The sequence below is a fragment of the Crocodylus porosus genome, unplaced genomic scaffold, assembly GCF_001723895.1.
Source record: "Crocodylus porosus isolate Cpor-Errol unplaced genomic scaffold, CroPor_comp1, whole genome shotgun sequence".
In the NCBI taxonomy this organism is placed as follows: domain Eukaryota; kingdom Metazoa; phylum Chordata; order Crocodylia; family Crocodylidae; genus Crocodylus; species Crocodylus porosus.
The window spans coordinates 166,217,427-166,236,134 of record NW_017728886.1 but is presented as its reverse complement, the minus strand read 5'-3'; the positions used below and the strand labels follow the sequence as shown (position 1 = coordinate 166,236,134).

At 43.2% G+C, this 18,708-nt stretch overlaps 1 protein-coding gene across 2 annotated transcripts in view; it reads left to right on the top strand.

Moving 5' to 3' along the window:
* Positions 1-18,708, top strand: part of ZNF236 (zinc finger protein 236) — a 129,631-nt gene that overhangs the window by 19,044 nt on the left and 91,879 nt on the right. For both annotated transcript variants that reach the window (XM_019544878.1, XM_019544869.1), the window contains exons 4-5: positions 13,573-13,751; positions 17,367-17,491. In XM_019544878.1, coding sequence (XP_019400423.1) covers positions 13,573-13,751; positions 17,367-17,491 — 304 coding nt within the window. The remainder of the gene's footprint in view (positions 1-13,572; positions 13,752-17,366; positions 17,492-18,708) is intronic.

The window sequence follows — 18,708 nt, the reverse complement described above, 5'->3', positions numbered from 1 at the left end:
GCCAACCAGGTCAGTCATGAGGGCTTCTTCCATGGCTCCCCCTGCCAGGGCAGAGGCAGGCACAGCTGGGGGAGCTGCAGGAGAAGCCCCCATAACTGCCCTGCCCAGCCCCAACCTCCCGGCACTTTATAAAAAACAAACAAACAAAAAAAAACCCCGCACTCACCGGCGCTGATCAGGGCCTCCTAGGGCTCATGGCAGAGTCCTCCCGTGCAGCATGGGGCAGTGAGGGGCAGCAGGGATCACCCCACACGGCAGCTGTTGCATTACATAGAGGGGTGGCTCCAGCAGTCAGCCAGGGCTTGGCACCGCTTGGCCCCAGCTCCCAGACAGCACGCGGTGCTCTGCTGTGCTTGCCTCTCCTCAGCTGATCTAAATTGCTGAATCAATGCTAGATTTCCAAATCTGATTCAGCCAAATTGAATGAGGACAGTGATTCAAATCACCGAATCGAATCACTGTCCCCTGAATCGGCTGAATTTGAATCCAAATCAAATACTTCCCTATTTGTACAGGCCTAGTATTTAGTAGTTTGTTGCCTGTTGGTACCTCATTTTTCACCGGATTTAGTTTGTTTTGGTAATTATTTGAGCCTTTTCTTTTTTCCTCATAAATATTCAAAGACTCTGATTAAATGTTTTTGTCTTTTATCAAGGCACAATCCCTATTAATGATAGGCAAGCTGAGTAGCTTTTGGTGTTGGGCAAAAGGCAGGGTAGATTTATACCTTATTGACTAATGATGAAGTGAACTTGGTCTCATGAAAGCTTATGCTATTTATCTCTCAGATCAAGTTAGTCTGTAAAGTGCAAATTTACCCTGCCTTCTGCCTGACTTCAAACATGGCTAACTACTTCTCTGTTTTGGTGTTGCCTTAGTAAGTGCACCCTGTATAAATTCAAAAAAAGTTTTAAAAGGCAGAAAGGTGAGGCTTAAAATGGTACTACTGAATGACTGCCAGTTAGATTCTTTGTTGCATTCAGAATGTCCTTATGAACAGTTTCATGTAGGTCCAGGCTTTCATTGATAAACTTGCTATCTTTCAGGCATGCTAGTTGGTTTGTCCCTGTTTAAGTCATCTGAAAGAAAGGAGTATTTTTCCTTTTAGATGTCCTGCAGAAAGAACAAAAAATGACCCTCGTTTCCTAGTCCACAGAAACACCACTATCTGATTTGTATACTAACTGCTTCATGGCAGCATGCTATTGATTGGTTCATATGGATCATTCTCCTTGACTAGTAATACCAAAGCAGGAACTGCCAAGGTTATTTCAGTACTGAGCCGTGCTAGAGATCATTCTTGAATCGAGAGATTGCCAGCAACTGTCTGCAACCTTTTTACTGGCAGCAGTGACAGTATCTGTACTATATATATTGACACCAGCTATAGTTTCATAGTTTCTAGGGTTGAAAGGGACCCGAGTAGATCATCTAGTTCGACCCCCTGCCATGGCAGGAAAGAGTACTGGGGTCATACGACCCCAGCAAGGTGTACATCTAAAGCTGTGCTTTAATGCTTACAATTTGCAGTGCTATTTCAGGTCCAGGAACAACCTGTTATATATGGGCTTGTGTCTCCTATACTTTAAGTTGGGTTAACATTCTTCTGATGTTGCAGGCATGGCTATTGTTTCTGTATTTATTTCCTTTCTGATACTAACTGGTGATGCTGAGTTGCAGCCTACTTCTCCTGTCTTAGCAGCCACACCTTTTAGAGGTAGAATTTTCTTATTTATCACTGGATTCTCAGCAAAGTGGAAAGGGATCTCCTTTCTGTGTCCCTAAGGTTTCTTTTGAGTTATTTGGGTTAGAAAGGGTATCAAGGATCTCCTGGAGATCTAAGCGGCACAGGAATTATGAAGTTAAGCGTGTGCCTCTATATCCTTCCCTCGTTCCCCTGTTGCCAATTTCTAAAATGTTGCTGCATGGCTATCCTGGAATCCATGGTCATTATAGTAAAACTATCTCAGAAAAAGATTTACTTGGAGCTACCTCAGATACTCCTTCGTGATTCTTTAACTGCAAAGGAAGGCTTTGAATAGGAAGAACTGTCTCAGAATAAGGGTATTTATGTATTGTTTGTAGTGTTGCTTTGGCCTCATTATTTCAGCATAAGACTGGAAATTTCATTTTGATGGCTGTTCACGATTCCAGGATTTAATGTGGAGGGTAATGTGGAATCATAACTTATTTAACTGGAGGCAGTGCTGGCAGCTCCTCACAAATGGGATGCTCTGCATGCTTGTCTACCAGGAAATTTAGTGCTCTTTTTAACAATACCTACAAAACAATTTGGCAGATGCTACTACTATCACTGCAGCTTCAGAGAATGCAGACAAGAGCGGTAATGTGCCACTGATAGAAGCAGAATGTTTATTCACACATAGCACTGGGGTCTTCTCATTGCTGACACTGTGAAAGAAAACAATAGGTAGCAACAACCAGCACCAAAAATGAAAAGGAACCAAAATGATTCAATCTGGCTGGTAACAACTGCAACTAAGATTTTCTGAATTATTAGGCTTTGCTAGGCAGTTTTATGCTTTCGCTTACTGAAAGTAACTTCCCAGCTGTTGATTTGACAAATTGGTCTTAGATCACAGGGAGGAGTTCAAATCTCTAACTGCTGAAGGATAGTTAGTTGTGAATGCATATTGACAGGCAATGCTAGATGATGTAGTTCTGGCCTCATAATTTGTGGCTACATCTTTAGACAACCACTGTTGGAGTGGTTGTTTGGGGTCCCATAGTTCTGGAATAAAATATGCATTGCGTATTGGAAGATCTGTCATTTGAGGGCTCAGATTTGTTCAGTTCAAAAATACATGCTGTTCATCACATCTTAAAGGATACCCATGCTATGTTTTTTCTCTCTTGGCTTATACTTCTCCATTACAGCTGCAGGCTCGGGCTCCTGCCTTGCTGCACTCCCCCAAGGCCTCTGCTGCGAGCTCCGCACTGCCCTGGGGACATGTCTCCTGCCTGTGCAGCACCAGTGAGGGGCACAGCCCTGCACTGCCACTGTCACCTCTGCTGCTGCCACGTGGGCAGGGGATGCATTGCCAGAGCATCACAGAGCTCACAGTGGCAAGGAGATTCCCACCCAGCCCCCCTGTGCCTCGCAGCTCTTGGTCTGCTGGGCTGCAGAGGTCCGTGGAAAGGCAGCAGGGCAGGAGCCCAAGCCCACAGCGGGCAGCTCACCCAATTCTCACCCACCCTGTGCACAGATCTGGGGGGCGTGTGTCCCCCCTGCTTCCCCAGGAGTGTGCGCTGCACCAGGGAGCTGGCCTCTTTCCACTGCCCCACCTCTGATGACCTGCCTGTGGCCCTGTCCTGCTCCAGCTGGGGCCCTGCAGCACTGCATTGCGCCCTCCTGGGCCCCAACCTCCATATACGTCCCACGTGGGCAGCAGCCTCAGCCCCAGCCCTGCCCAACTCCATCTCTATGGCAATCTCAATTGCAGGGAGAAACTTCAAGGATGGATGCTTTTTTTGACAGAGCAGTTTTGCAGTCTGAGTTCAGAAGAAATGGTAAGCATCAATTAGATTGCATCAGTGCGTGGCTGCGAGAGACACAAATGCACACATGGTAATCTGTGTGCGTATGTGCAAACACTTGAAGAAAAGGTTTCTTACCAGTATGCTTGTGGGATTCTTTGAGCTGTCTTGTCCATATGCATACATTCTACAACCTGTTCTCTTTTTCTTGCTCCCAAATCCTTTAATGGTTGGATTGTGAGCCCCAGCTGAGCATTACCCTTTTATAGAAAGTTCCCTTGTGCTAACTGTTGCAATAATTGCTTGCATGTCTCGCAGTGCATATGTTTTTCCTAAAGATATCTTGATGCTGCCCTGGTGGCTTACTTAGCCTAAAGCTTAGAGGAGGTTCCCATTACTTAGGTACTTGAACTGAAAGATAGAAAATAGGGGTGGGGGTAGGGAGGGGAAATGCTATCCAAAAAGAATGTAAATTCTCCTTTTTCTAGTTCTGACAGATTGTACTTGGTTGTTTGTTTCCTGGTTCTAGCAAAGTCTGGTTGTACTCTAGTTCTGGTTGTACACTTGGCTTCACTTCAGCCCAGTTCTGGATTTGCTAAAATGTGGAAAAGCAGGATTCGAGTGCTGTAGCCTGTGATGCTAAAATAACTGTAATGAATCTTCATTGTCTCATGGGACTTGGCCAAGTAGATGTTGACAAAGGGGCATTTCATACTCATGATGTTCACCTTTTTGGCTCAGAAGGGCATCAGCTGAACTAAGAATACTGAAAAATATTGTGTGTTCATATGGTGGAGTTTGCATCCATCTTGAGCTGGTGGACTTGGTGTAGAAACTGCCACAGTTGTCAAAGAAGCAGGCTTCCTTATGTGAGGTATCTGCTTAGAAGCATCTTTATGTAGCTTAAAGAATTAATTTCGTTGGAACTGGTATTTTGAGGCAATTGTGAAAGAAATGGAAGGGGAACAGTAATATAGATTCTTTTTAGTCCCAGTATGCTGGTGGGCTTTTAAAATAAAGGGAAATAATACAGGTGATGCCTGTCATTAGGTTCTTCCAAAGTCTAGTTCTCTACTGGTTGGGTTTTAGAATCTGTGGTGTTCATAGCAGAGTAAAGCCTTATCTTCTATGATTCTTTGTACCTTGAAACATGAAATATCCCTGGGTTCAATGTGCAGGCAGGGTTTTAAAAATTTACTTAATATCTATTGGCCAAGATAGATGGGGGTATTATGTCAGCACTTCTCAATCACTAATGAATTTTTCCTCCAAATATCAATGTGGGTTAGTTTGTGTGGGTTTTTTTTGGTTTTTTAGATTAATGCACAGAGAAATACAAGCAGCTTGCCTGAGGCAGGTGAACTTGGAGCAGCTGCCAGTGCATAGTTCCTTAATCACATAATTTTCTTTGGTTTCGGTGTCTCTCTGGATATGCAGTTTTAAACGTTCTTTCAAATGATTACATGTCTCCCCCATCTGTTTACAACCATTTTCTTTTTACTTGAACTTTGTACTTAGCAAGCTTATGGAACTGCTGTTTGCAAGTCTCTGAATACTGTGACTTTGGTAAAGCAGTTAGATTTGAGTTTTGATGGTTTATAATTCTGTAAGGAGTTCATAAAGAACACTTTTTGGCATGTGAAACCTAAATCATAGGTCATGTAGCAAGACCCCTACTGCCCTCGAACTTGTATTTTTAGTGGTCTCTAGCTGGTAAATTATTTTTTATATATAAGAAATGCCATTTACTAGGTCAGACCACAGGTCCCATCTTGCCCAGTATGCTGTTTCAGACGGTAGCAGAGAGCGGATGCCGATGGCGAGGGTGACCATGTCATGCCCAGAATTTTCCATGCCTAGTTCATCTCCCATTACATCTTCCAGAATTCAGAGATTTAGAGGTTTTGATACCCCCATCTACTACATTCAGTGCCTACTGATGGTTTTTTCCTCCGAAAAATTAGTCCAATCCGGTTTTGAACCGGGTTAAGCTACCAGCCTCTGCAACAGCTTGTGGCAATGAGTTCTGAAAGTTAATTACGTGCCTCATGGAAAAAAAATTCCTTTTCTTAGTTTAAATTAGGGGTACACTGATGGAGATATTGGGGGCCAATACTGATAGCCGATTTTTAAGGAGGCATATTGGCTGATACCTGTCTAATTTCCAATACAGCTGCGTGCAGCTGATAAGTCCATTGTGGTAGAAAGAGAAGGGGGAGGAAAGGGGTGTGGGGAGGGCAGCTCAACACCCCCTGCGGTGAGGGAGGAAGGGAGTGGGGCAGGGACAGATGCTGCCTGGGCGGGGCACGGGACAGAGCTGTGGCTTGTCTGGGGGGGCAGTTCCCGCTGCTGCGCACACCTTAGGAGGGCATGGGGGGTGGGGGGGGCACATGCGCATAATGTTTATAATTTTCCTACTTAATTTCTAGTATTTTATTTGCCTTTTGACTGCTTCTGAACACTGAGCTGATATTTTTAACATCCTGCCTGTCATGACTCCCAAGGTCTCTTTCTTGTGTGGTTACATCATTGTGTATATTTTTGGTTATTTCACCCCACATACATCTCTTTGCACTTATAAGGTTCAGTCTACTATTTTGTTGCCCATTTGCTCAGTTTTGCTAGCTCCTTTTGTAGCTTTTTTTTTTTTATAGTCCGTCTTGGTCTTTACCCCTCTGAATAATTCTGTCATCTGCAAACTGGGCCACCTCACTATTATTTCCCCTCCCAGGTTGCTTATGAATATGTTAAGCAGCATTAGTTCCAACACAGGGGGACCCCACTATTTTACTTCTTTGCATTCTGAAAACTGTCTGCTTATACCCACTCTGTTTTTTATCCTTAACCCAATTTCTGATCCACAGGTTGAACGTGTTGTCATGTGACCATGTAATTTCATTGAGAGTCTTTGATGTGCTACCTTAAGGAGGTCCAGCTGCACTATATCAGCTGGATTGCCATGGTCTAGATGCTAGCTGATACCCTGAAAGAACTCTAAAATGTCAGTGAGGCATGGACTGTCTTTAGAAAATCTATACTGATTTCTCCTCAACAAATCCTGTTCATCCATGTGCTGAATAGTCTTTATTATTATTTCTACCGATTTGCCAGGAACAGAAGTTAGACTCAATGGCCTGTAGTTTCCTGGGTCTTCTCTGGAGACGGTTAAAAATCAGAGTTTTTATTGTTAAGTTTTATGTTTTTAGCAAGCTTCTTCTCATTCTTACTACATTTTTACATTCGACTTGCCAGAGTTTGTGCTCTTTTTTTAATTTTCTTCATTTGGATTCAAGTTCTGCCATTTAAATGCAGCCTTTGCTTTCTTCATAGACTTCTTTACATAGACATTTAACTGTGCTGGCTTCTTTTTTAGTCTGCTGTCCGTTTTATTTTATTCTATTTTTATTTTTTGTTGGATTTGATTTGTGGTATATGCTTACTTTGTCTTCCATGTGGTATTTTTCATCAGTTCCCATGCTGTTGCAAGTTCTTGATAATCTTTGTGCCCCTTTTCACCTCTTTCTAATTAGCTTCCTCACTTTGCATAGCTTTCTCTTAACATTAAAAGTGCCTGTGGTTGATTTTTTGTTTTGCTTTATTTTCTCTTCTTCCATAAGGATGACAGCTGACAGAATGACAGTTACACTGTCATCACTATGGGTAGGGACAGACATTACACATATACAGATTTAAGTGATCAGAAACTAGTTTAAACCTGTAACAGAACAGATGTTCAGTACACACAAACCAGTTTGAAAATGGCTGAAACTGGTTTGAGATAAACATGGTTGAATGTAGTATCAGACTTAACTGACTTGGGTCAAATCGGTTTATGCAATGTCTGTCCCAGACCCATTACCATTTAAGTTAAATCAGAATACCCCAGCATCCTGACATGCTCTCTGGGCTGGGTGGGGCTCTCTGTTCCACATCCCCTCCACTGGCCCCTCCCCTCTGCTCCCTGTCTGCAACTCTGGCAGAGGCTTGCAGGCACAGCAGTGTCTGCCTGCTTTCTCCTGCTCTCCCCTTCCCCTTGTCACTCCCTACTAAGCAGAGATCCCTTGTCCCCTCTGCTTTACATGGACACCTCAGCATTAGCTAGCAGGCCACATGCTGGCTATGGTCTGCTGTGGCAGACAGCAGTGTTGGCTTAGGTCTTTTTGGAGCTAATCAACAGGTCATCTGGTAATGACCCTTCTCTTCTTTCTTTGTTTAAGAAGAGTTTGACCTAATTAGAGAGGCTGTTTATTTTCTGATGGGGTGATAAATGCTGATAACAGGTGATAAATTTGCTGCTATCAAGGAGTAGTGGGGGGGATGCTTCCCTAATCCTGCTTGGGCCTGGCCACGCCTCCCTTAGCTCAGCCTTGTGGAAGTCAAGGGAGGGCTGCTCTAGTGCCCTTAGGCTTCTAGCCTAAGCCACTGCAGGCATGTGGCTACATGTCTGGGATGTCATTGCAGTTACAAAGTGATTTTGCTCAGTCAGGTTAGGCTAACCTGCAAAGATTGAATCGGTTCAGGCCTGGGCTTTTTGAATGTCTGTCCTTAGCTTGCTAGTGTGGCTGAGCAATAATTAACCTTTATACTAATCCTGTACTTATTATAAGCCTGTTCTTTACGGCTTTTGCTGTTTGTAAGGGTTAGGAAGGAATTTATTCCCCCACCATTATGCTCTGGCTTCTGGTTTCTGTTTCTTTTCCCCACTGTTCTCTGAAGCAGTTGGCTGTTGGCCACAACTAAGGCTGGAGGTTTTGACAGGGGTGTTCTCATTCTCCTCTTGGTACTTGGAAAACATGGAGATTCTTAGCTGAAAGGTCTTCATGCATTCATAGATTGTTAGGGGCTGGAAGGGACCTTGTAGATCATTGGGTCCAGCCCCCCCACTTTAGGCAGGAAGACAACTGGGGTCAAGTGACCCCAGCAAGGTGACTGTCCAGTCTTCTCTTGAAAACCTCCAGGGTAGGTGACTGCACCACCTCTGAAGGGAGTTTATTCCACAGTCTGGACATCCTGATTGTGAAGGAGTTTTTCCTGGTATTAAGGCTGAAGGAGCCTTCTAGGAGTTTGTATCCACTGATCCTGGTCTTCCCCAGGGGTGCCCTGGCCTAGTGAGCAGTTGTTCACTGAGCTCCTGATGCACTCCTCTAATATAGCAGTAAGCTGCTATCCAGTCCCCTCTCAAACTTCTGTTCTTTAGGCTAAAGAGGCCCAGCTCCCTCAGTTTTTCCTCATATGGCTTGCCTTGCAAGTCCCTGAAAATACAGGTGGCTCTTCTCTGGACCCTCTCAAGTTTTTCTACATCCGTATTGAAGTGCAGTGCCCAGAAATGGAGACAGTACTCCAACTGTGGTCTTAACAGTGCTGAGTACAGCAGGAGTATCACTTCTTTAGTTTTACACAAGATGCATCAGTTGATGCATGCCAGCATGTTGTTTGCCCTGCTGACCACTGCATTGCACTGATGGCTTATGTTTATGTGATGGTCAGTCATTACCCTTAAGTCCCTTGCACCACAGCTAAAAGTTAGGCTGTTGCCTCTGAGCCTATATGCATGTTGAGGGTTATTTTCCCTCAGATGGAGCACCGTACACTTGAAAGTGTTAAGCTTCTTCTGGTTCCAACCTGCTCAACTCTTGAACTTGTCCAGGTCTGCCTGTATCAGCAAACCTGTCTTCTGGCATGACCACTTGATGTCATCCACGAACACGGCCAGCGAGCTTTTCACTCCCCCATCCAAATCACTGATAAAGATGTTGAAAAGCACCAGGCCAAGCACAGACCCCTGAGGGACACCACTGGCTGCTTCACTCCAGGAGAACACAGATCCATTCATTAGAACTGTCTGGGTCCTACCCTTTAGGCAGTGTCCCACCCACTGAACCGTTGAGAAGCTGAGCCCACAATCTCCCATCTTTCCCACAAGGATATCATGGGATACTAGATCAAAAGACTTTTGGAAGTCTAGGTATATGATGGTCTACCTTGTCTTCCTTGTCTTCCATGTCCAGGTGGCAAGAGACCTGGTCGTAGAAGGAGATAAGATTGGTAAGACAATACATACTCGCAACAAAGCCATGCTGGCTGTCATTCAGAATCTTACCTTCCTTGAGCGTATCGCACATAGATTCTTTAATGAGCATTTCCAGGATTTTTCCTGGGGTAGAGGTTACACTGATTGGCCTGTAGTTGCTCTGGGTCCTCCCTCTTCCCCTTCTTGAAGATGGGCACAATGTTGGCCTTCTTGCAGTCCTCAGGGATCTCCTCTGTTCGCCACAAATTCTGAAAGACCTTTGCCAGGGGTTCTGTGATGACCTCAGCCAGCTCCTTCAGCACTCTCAGATGGAGTCCATCCAGTCCCGCTGACTTATAAATGTCTAGCTTTTCTAGTTGGTATTGCACCTGCTCAGCATCCACAATGGGGAGGCCTTATCTCTCTCAACTTTCCCCATGGTCCGGTGAAATACCGAAGCAAAGTGGGCATTCAGGAGTTCATTTTTTTTCCTGAATGTTGGTTACCAGCTGTCCCGAGGTGTTAAGCAGGGACGGTCTTACTTTTCCCACCAAGGTTATAATAATGACCAGACTTGGGAGCAGCAAGAAGTTCCTCCCTAAGTCACATTGGTGGTTTTTGCCTTTTTCTGTGGCACATCATATAGTTGTCTTTCCAAGATCTGCTGAGCACATATTAACCAACTTCCTTTTGTACTGGTAATGCCATCATCTCCCCTGATTCTGCCAATGGCATGTTAACGAGTGTTCTTGGCAATTCTGGTATTATATCTTGTAGTTGTGTGTGAGGATTCCAAGTAGTGACTTTACAGTTTCCTTGGATAAACTGATCACCTTGATAGCCCCAGAAGACGCTTCCAGTTGCATATTCTTAATATCTTGAAAAGTACAGATTAATATATATATTTGGAATTCTTTTTATGCATTATCAATCTAGTTCCGCAGCTACAACTTTTTCTAAACATTTTAAATCTTGAAACAATTTACAAACAGTACAATTAGTTTAAATTCCCACTAGCGAACACAATAATTCCTACTTTTCTACTACATGAGACTGTTCCAAGGTAACATTGGCATAATTCAGTTCTAGAGAAGAGGCATATTTATATTCAGTATCACATTACATTAAACAGTCCCTTGCCTTTTAACAGTGGCATGAGTTTTTCTCCACTGGTACACAACAGAAGCTACTGGGATTTTGAAAAACTTCCATCTATAGGAAGACTGATTGAAGAGATTGGGACTCTTTATAGGAGTTTTAAAAAGCACAGTAATTATTCAGAATAATGAGTGGCGTACAGCAGAAAAATTGAGGACATCATATAACTTAGGAACAGTAGGAATTTGAAGAGCACTGAATTCTAAACTTAAACAGTTAATCTCTGAACTCATTGGGTGTGTCCACATATGCAGGCACATGTGCTTGCAGCAGCTCAAATAGAAGCAGTGCTGCACCCGCACAATCTGACAGCGGTAGCATGGGTCCCAGGCGGCTGGGATTGCTCCCCGCTGCCCTGTGCTCTGCCACAAGGCCTCAGAGGCCTTGACGGCCGCTGTTACAGCTGGTAAGTGCGGGGCTTTTTTTTTTTTGTTAAGTGCTAGGAGGCTGGGGCGGGGTGTGGGAGTGGGTCTAATTTTGTCCCTGAATAAAGAATGTTTTTTTATTTCTCCATGTGCCTCTTGGTAGGCACATGCAAACCTGCTAGGTGAAGTATGGGTACTTCATATGTGTTGTGTTGTTTTTTTCCTACCAAATTTTTAATTAATTGAACTCTGGTTAATTGAATTGTGACATGGTAAAAACAATTGCTCATTAGAGTTCAAGAATTAAACTTTTTATCTAGTAGTAAAAATTAAGAGAAATAAAGCCCAGTTTGCTGAAATTCTTTAGCTGATTTCTAACATATGGAGCTGGAATTTCATTGATTGAAGGCTAACTTCAAAAGGTTTTAACCTTTGGATATAAAGTATTGCTTTGACATTGTGTATCTTATATGTTAAGATGTGGGCAATGAGCATAAAGAGACGGTTGGTTGGATGGAGAAGCTGGGAAAAGTTTACTCCCAGGAGTCTTGTGCAAGGTGAACATGATAATGGATACTATGTCCCCTATCTTGCTTTCTCTTCAGTCCTTCCTAGATACTACAGCATTAGGATTTCTTTCTCATAGGCCTGTAGGTAAAGAAAGAGTTTTTCACAGGTCAGCAGAACCTTTTGTCTCAGCCTGCTTCCTTCCCTGAAGCATACATATTCAGGTTCAGGTATTTATTTCTGTTTTAGAGGCAGAGCTACTATATGCAGTGTTGCAAACTGTCATGATTTTTGGCATTGTTCTTAAAGTCTGTGCTTCGGGAATGTAAAAAATGTAGCTCTTTCTTTTATATATGTTCATATATAAATATATATAAAAGACAGAGCTATGTTTTTTTCACATTCCCAAAGCGTAGACTTTAAGAACAAAACCAAAGATCATGAGAGTTGGCAATATTGTATATGTATAGCTAAAGTGTGTGTGTGTGTGTTCAGGTGGCCACTGACACGTATCCACAATACTGGACAGCTCCTTGGGGAGGGTCAGGCCGCTCGGCCAGTCAGCAGCAAGGGGCGGGGCCACTGTGTTCCTTGGCTAATCAGCTGCCAAGGGAGCAGCCACCACCTTACTCTTCCCTCTCTCCCTGGCTGGGCCAGAACCCCTCTCCTCCTCACTGTGCACCACTCTACCTCTAGGCACAGTCAATAGAATCATGAGGATAAACGATTGATGTATATTTCCACCACTGAATAGAAAAATAGGACTTTTTGTTGTCCATTCTTGGCTCAGGAACGTACAGGGTACAAAGGGTTTAAAAACAGAATGGTCCAGAATACAAGAGGACCAGTGCGAATGTGTGTGTATGAGTTTGGGAGCAGAGCTGCTCTATAGAGAGAGAGAGAGAGAGAGAGAGAGAGAGAGAGAGAGGCTTTGCAGAATCTGATTTTTGTTTATATTTCTTTAAATTCTGATGGCTAAAATCAGTGGTTATTTTTAAGCTTTTATATACATTTTTATCAATTTAAAATGTTTAGGTGGGGTGGGGTGAGCCTTGGCTGTGCTGCCCAAGTACTGCTTCTTTGGCAGTGGCTCAGGCAGCTGCTGCAGGAATGGGGAGCCTTGTTATTAAGGTTGTACTGAGAGGGGAGTTGGAGGGAGAGGGCTGTTGGTAGCTGGGAGCCCAGTGCTGCTGTCTGCTGCTCTGCGGGAATTTGGCCTTGTGTGTGCATCTGCATGCACGCGCGTGTGTGTGCATGCACACATGTCTCCAGGGAAACTTGACCATGAGTGGAGCTTGCGCTGGAGCAGCCCCTGAGTGGGTGAGGCCCTTCCTCTGCTGCCTCCTGGTGAGCCCCTGCTGCAGCAGCCAGATTTCCCCTGCATGCCTGTCCAAGGTCTAGCTTGTCCTTTGCCAGCTTGGAGTGGTGGTGGAAGAGCAGCCTGAGCCCCATGGCCTTCACACCCTCCTCTCCCCCGTGGAGCTGGCTGGGGGCTGGGGCTTTCTCCGCTGCTGGGACATAGCCTTGGCTTCTGCCCACCTTCCCCCCGACCCTTCATGTGGTTCCTGCAGCCAGGAGCCTTAGTCCAGACTGGTCTCAAATTCAGTATGTAGGGCTGGTCTAATGTGGACACCACATTGAGTTTGCCCTAGACTGGCTCCACAGTGTGTGCAGCCCATGCCAGATAGGCTCTGTACATGGGGCAATGGGCGTCAGTGGTGGCTATGCCCACGGTAGCAGCACTGGGGTGGGTGGCTGCAGGGTAGGCAGCTGCTTGTTGCGGTAGAGGTGTGTAAATGGCAGTGGCTGCAGGGTGACTGAGGTTTGTATCACACAGCTCTTGCCTTCTCCCCCTATTGCTAGTGACCATGTCCACCAGGGCCTTAGGGCCGTGGATTCTGTCATAGGCCATGCTCACCCCTGGCTTGGTCTCCAGCTTCGCTGGCCCACAGGGTCTACGTTTGAGACCCTTCCTTAATGTTTTAAATTGTTCTGTGATACAGAGAAAATCAATTTCTGTATTATCTTTTCCAGAATCTTATCTGTTCAGAATGTGGAGATGAATTTACTTTGCAGAGCCAGCTATCTATACATATGGAAGAACATCGTCAGGAATTGGTTGGAAGCAGGACCCATAGCTGCAGAACCTGTAAGAAGGAATTTGAGACTTCCTCACAGCTTAAGGAGCACATGAAAACTCACTACAAAATAAGGTGGGATTTACAGGGTTATCAATTTTCATGAAAAAAATCCTTCCTGAAATGGAACTGGAAACTACAGGAAACTTCTGTTCAAGGGAGCTAATTTAAAGTGAGTTCCAGTACCTGTACTACAGTGTTGAAGACCCTAAGTCTGTAATTTGGAGCTGATCATCATAGTTAATAATCTATCAAGTGTGGAAAGAAATTTATTTTGCCTTTTTAAGAGAGTCCAGTAGCCTTATAAAGTTATCTCTTTCATAAGCGAAAGGAAGAGCATTATAGCAACTGACATAATGTGTAGACCTTTATCTTTTCTGCAGGTAAACCCCTGGAAATGTATTTTATTATTTTGTAAGTTAGTCTGCATCAAAAAGTGAGGAGAGAGCGGTATTAGTATTTTAGTTTTCTCTTGGCTCATTTAAATTATCAAAGGAAGCTAGCATCCCCTATCGTAATCCTCAAAGCTGGAAAAAAGAAATAAAGGCAGAGTAATGCTTCCAGATTTTTGTCTTACGAAGAGCTGCTGCAGCTTGGCAGCATTAGGCTTATTTTCCTTTTATTCACAGGGCTCTAAACTTACACGTAGCAGTTTCAAGTTCTAGCTGTTTAAAGTTTCTCTGTGCAGGGAGAAATGTCTGTAGTCCAGTGGTATCCTGACTATGAAAGTTATTTTTTAACAAGTGTTATTTTCTTTCTTGTAAGAGACCTCCTTGCTTTTCCTCCTTCGTTGCTTACTTGATTCTCTGTGCTGGCCTAGGTTTTGTAGTAACAAAATCGCGACTTTACTTTCCTGAACATTAGAGGTGCACTGATATGTCAGTCCGTATCGGGGCTGTGCCAGCCTCTTCCCAGCAGGAAGACTGAGCCAGGGCTGCACTTGAGGTGGGTGGCGGTGGCAGTGTAAGGGGGGGCTATGGGAAATTTTGGGGTGGCTATAGCTCACCCCATAGCCCCCACTGCCCCAGTGCTGCTGCCACTCACCCTGCTCCTGCCCATCCTAAGCACAGCTGTGGCCCCCGGCCCCCCCCACCAGGAAGAGGTTTGTACAGCCCCTGGCCCTGAGCCCACAGTGGGCAGGCCACTCTTGCCCCGCACACAAATCCAGGGAACACATTCCCCACCGCCTCCCCTGAGGGCACGTGCAGCAGCGGAGAGCTGTCCCTCTCCCCCCCTGCACCCTAGGCGAGCGGCCTGCGGCTCCAACCCGCTCCTGACCTGGCTGGGCAGTGTCTGGCTCCCCATTCACCATAGGGGCCTCGATCTGCGCCCTCCCCCCTGCCCCTTTTCCCCCTCCGCAGACTGACTAGCAGGCAGCTGTTTTCCAAGCTGCTGGGTTGCATATCGACTATTGGATCAATATTGGCTGATATGGCTGGTTAATAATCGGCCAAAAAAATCTTTATTGGTGTACCCCTTCTGAACATGTTTTACCCAAATAAAAAGCCAACTATAGCTGAGATGGAGCACCCCAAATAAAGGTTCACTGGAAATAATTTTTTGAGCTCTGCTGCATGCTTGGTGCACAAAGAAGGGGAAAATGTATTCTTCAGTGGAAATGATTTCATCACTGTTTTGCTAAAGTGTTCTTAGTAGTCTGTCGCGAGGTTCTGTCTTGAACTCCTGCAACTTCTCATTTCCCTTGCTGGGAGTGAACAGCTTGGGGTTGGGATGGCTGTTATTTGTTTGTACAGAGCCATAGAGATGAACAGTTCTTTACAAATTAGAAAAGTTTACAATAATTAAAGGAATAAAACATGATAATAAAGACAATACGATAACAGATCATTGTGAATGTTCTAAGTGTTGCCTTTTTGTTGTTGTTGAAAGCATGAGAAGCCATAGGCCTCTTTAGAAATGGTTCAGATCATATGTTTCCAGAGTGTTTAAGCCTTAAAGTGCCCATTCTGTATTGGTATTTAAGTGACTTTTTTCTGTAGTTTGTTTTATTTATAAAAGATCATGATAGAAATTTGTAGGGTGAATCAATACTTACATTCTTTTATCAGTGTTAATTGTGCAATACGTTAGGTTTAAACAAACACTTAAAGTAAGAATTTTTAACCCCACACCTTCACATTGGTGTTGGCGTGTTTTATAAGTTCCTTTTTAAATTCGGATCCACAACCTCTTTGCTACATCCAAAATTAAGTGTCTTCCTGTTTTGACGCTAAAATGTATAGCAGCTAATCTTTATAAGTGCTTGAGGAAAAGGTGACCCATAGTTCTGCAATTTCACTGATGTCTAGAATAGTTGAAAATAAATTCCATTTGTATATAAAACGTCTGTTTTGATAATATGCTATTCACAAGCATAAGTTTGTTATAGTGTGAATTTTTGCCAAGCAGTGCTTCTTTACAGAGGTGGACCTAGGGCCTTTTATTTAGGCCCTAATTGGTTTATTTCTGTTTTGCCTATTGTAGGCAAGGGGATTTCTTAGTCCATACAACAGAATTTAAACTGCTGTTTAACCCTGTTTTAAAATTATACTTTCAAATACTACCTCACTGTTTTCCATAGGTGTGGTTGATGATGCACAAGAAAGGATGAACTAAATTTTGTTCATTTCTTAGTTGTTTTGTTCTGCCAGGCTAACAAAGTGCAATTAAACTTACTTTTGCCTCTAAAGTAACCAGATTTTTGAGTGAGAGAGTGAATATTTTAGGTCTTTTACAGTAGAAAGAGATGCTGCAATTCTTATATCTTTGCAAAATTATTAATAATTTACCATCTCACGTATAGTACTTAATCTGCCTGCCATTTTCCAGGTTGTTGATGCCAACATTTTATTCTTTCTGGAGAATAACATCTTGATGCTATGTTAGTCCTATATCTCACCTGATTTAGAAAATGTCAGGTATTCAAACTCATATCATTTTGACTAACCCAGACTATATTAGTTTATATAGCTTGCGTTGTTAGATGCAGGGTAGTTATGAAAACTCATGCTTCTCTGAGCAAGTCAGTCTCTGAAGTGCCACCCTGCAGTGCTTCTACCTAACTGCAGGCTAACATGGCTAACTACCTCTCCATATGAAGCTTCAAAGGCATTGTGAACCAAACTAATCTAATGAAAGAAGCTTTTGCTATGTGCACTTAAATTTCACAAGCAGCCATGTGTAAAATTGCTATAGCTTCCTTTACCAGCTATATGCCTACTTACACTAAAAAAGTCTTAAAATAATGCAAAAATGTCTCATTATTACCAAAAAAAAGCGTTATCAGAGACTCTTGGAGGAGACGGAAAGATTTTAAAAATGTTCTAGTTACTGATGGTAGTGTAAGACTGAAGTTGTAGGTCCAGAAATTATGCAAGAGGCAAGGATTTCTTTGGGGGATATCTTTTATTGGACCAGCTATATGGTTGGGATAGAGTTAGGCAAGTTTTCAAATAAAATATATCACCTGAAGAAATCCTTGTCTCTTGAATAGTTATTTATTAAATTCTGATATTAACCTCCCCCCCACCCCCACACACACACGTCTGAAGTCACAGAAACTACTTATGAACTTGAAGGTTCATTAGCTTTGATAAAATTTTCAACTTCCTTTGCAAACAGTTTCAAATAAGTTGCTTAACACATGCAAAGTTACTTTAATCTGTGTAATTACTTTGTATGTATTTCCAGGGTATCGAATCCTAGGTCTTACAACCGAAACATTGACAGAAGTGGGTTTACATATTCATGTCCACACTGTGGAAAGACATTCCAAAAACCAAGTCAGTTAACTCGACATGTTAGAATACATACAGGTAAGGAAGAGAATTTTTTTTTGGTTACAAATATTTTTTAAAGTGCAGATCATTCGTGGGTTTATGAGTTAGTTCTGTGTCATATTTCTTGCATTTTGTGACGTAATGGTGAGGTAGATTAAATGATGCAGTTAAATATTACTAAAATACTTTTATAACTATGAAATACATGAAAAGAAGAATACAGTTAATGGATTACTTTTGCTTTTTATTTAAAACAATTTTATTAAAGCAGTTTATTTCAAGTATCTCCACATTTTCATTTCTTTGTTCTGACAGTGTATAGTTTTACTTTTCATGGTGTTGGAGATGAATATGGAGAGTACTGGCTGTGGTTTTGGGAACCGAGGAGGAATTGGAGATAATTTGCAGTGTAGTAATTACTAAACCACAGAAGCTTGATGTTCCTACTAAAAGCATTAGCACTAAAATAAATGTTTGTATTTATGTTTAGGTTTTTAGCATACCACACTGAGATGAATGGGGCCATTAAAACCTATTGAAACTATCCTTCTAGGTTCTCTTCACATCAGCATTTTATATTGCAGTCTTTTATACTCTGTTTTAAAGGATTTTATTGCAGCCGTAGAGCTACCACAACACATGCATCAGAGAATACATTGGACTCTAAGTAAAATGCATTAACAAAATAATTCCACACATTAGCATTGCATTATGTAGAATATATAGATAATTTATTTCTAGTTACAGTATATAGTAGGGATAACTTCCTGCTTTGCTAATTACTAAGGCTAGTTCATGTCTATAATAAAAACCAATCCCCTCCTTTTAATGAAAGTTGTCCATCAGGACTAAGTACAGTCTAACCTGCATAAATTGAACCAATTTGCAAGTGAATAAACATTCACTTTTGATTCTGGAAATGCAAGTACATGCCTGCAGGAGCTCAGGCCAGAAGCTGGGGGGTGCTAGACCAGCCCTCCTTTCCCTTTCACAGTGGCTGGGTGTGGGGAAGCTGAGCAGATGGAGCAGGTGTGGCCAGCCCTCACAGGCCTGATTATGACTGGGGAGAGGTTTAAACCCCTAGCCGGGATGTGCCTGGAGGGGGAGGAGGGAAGCAGCCCTTGCCAGGCTTCTGGAGGGGGGAAAGGAATTCATAGATTTCATAGATTTTCATAAACATTAGGGCTGGAAGGGACCTCGGGAGATCATCGAGTCCAGCCCCCTGCCCAAAGGGCAGGAAGTCAGCTGGGGTC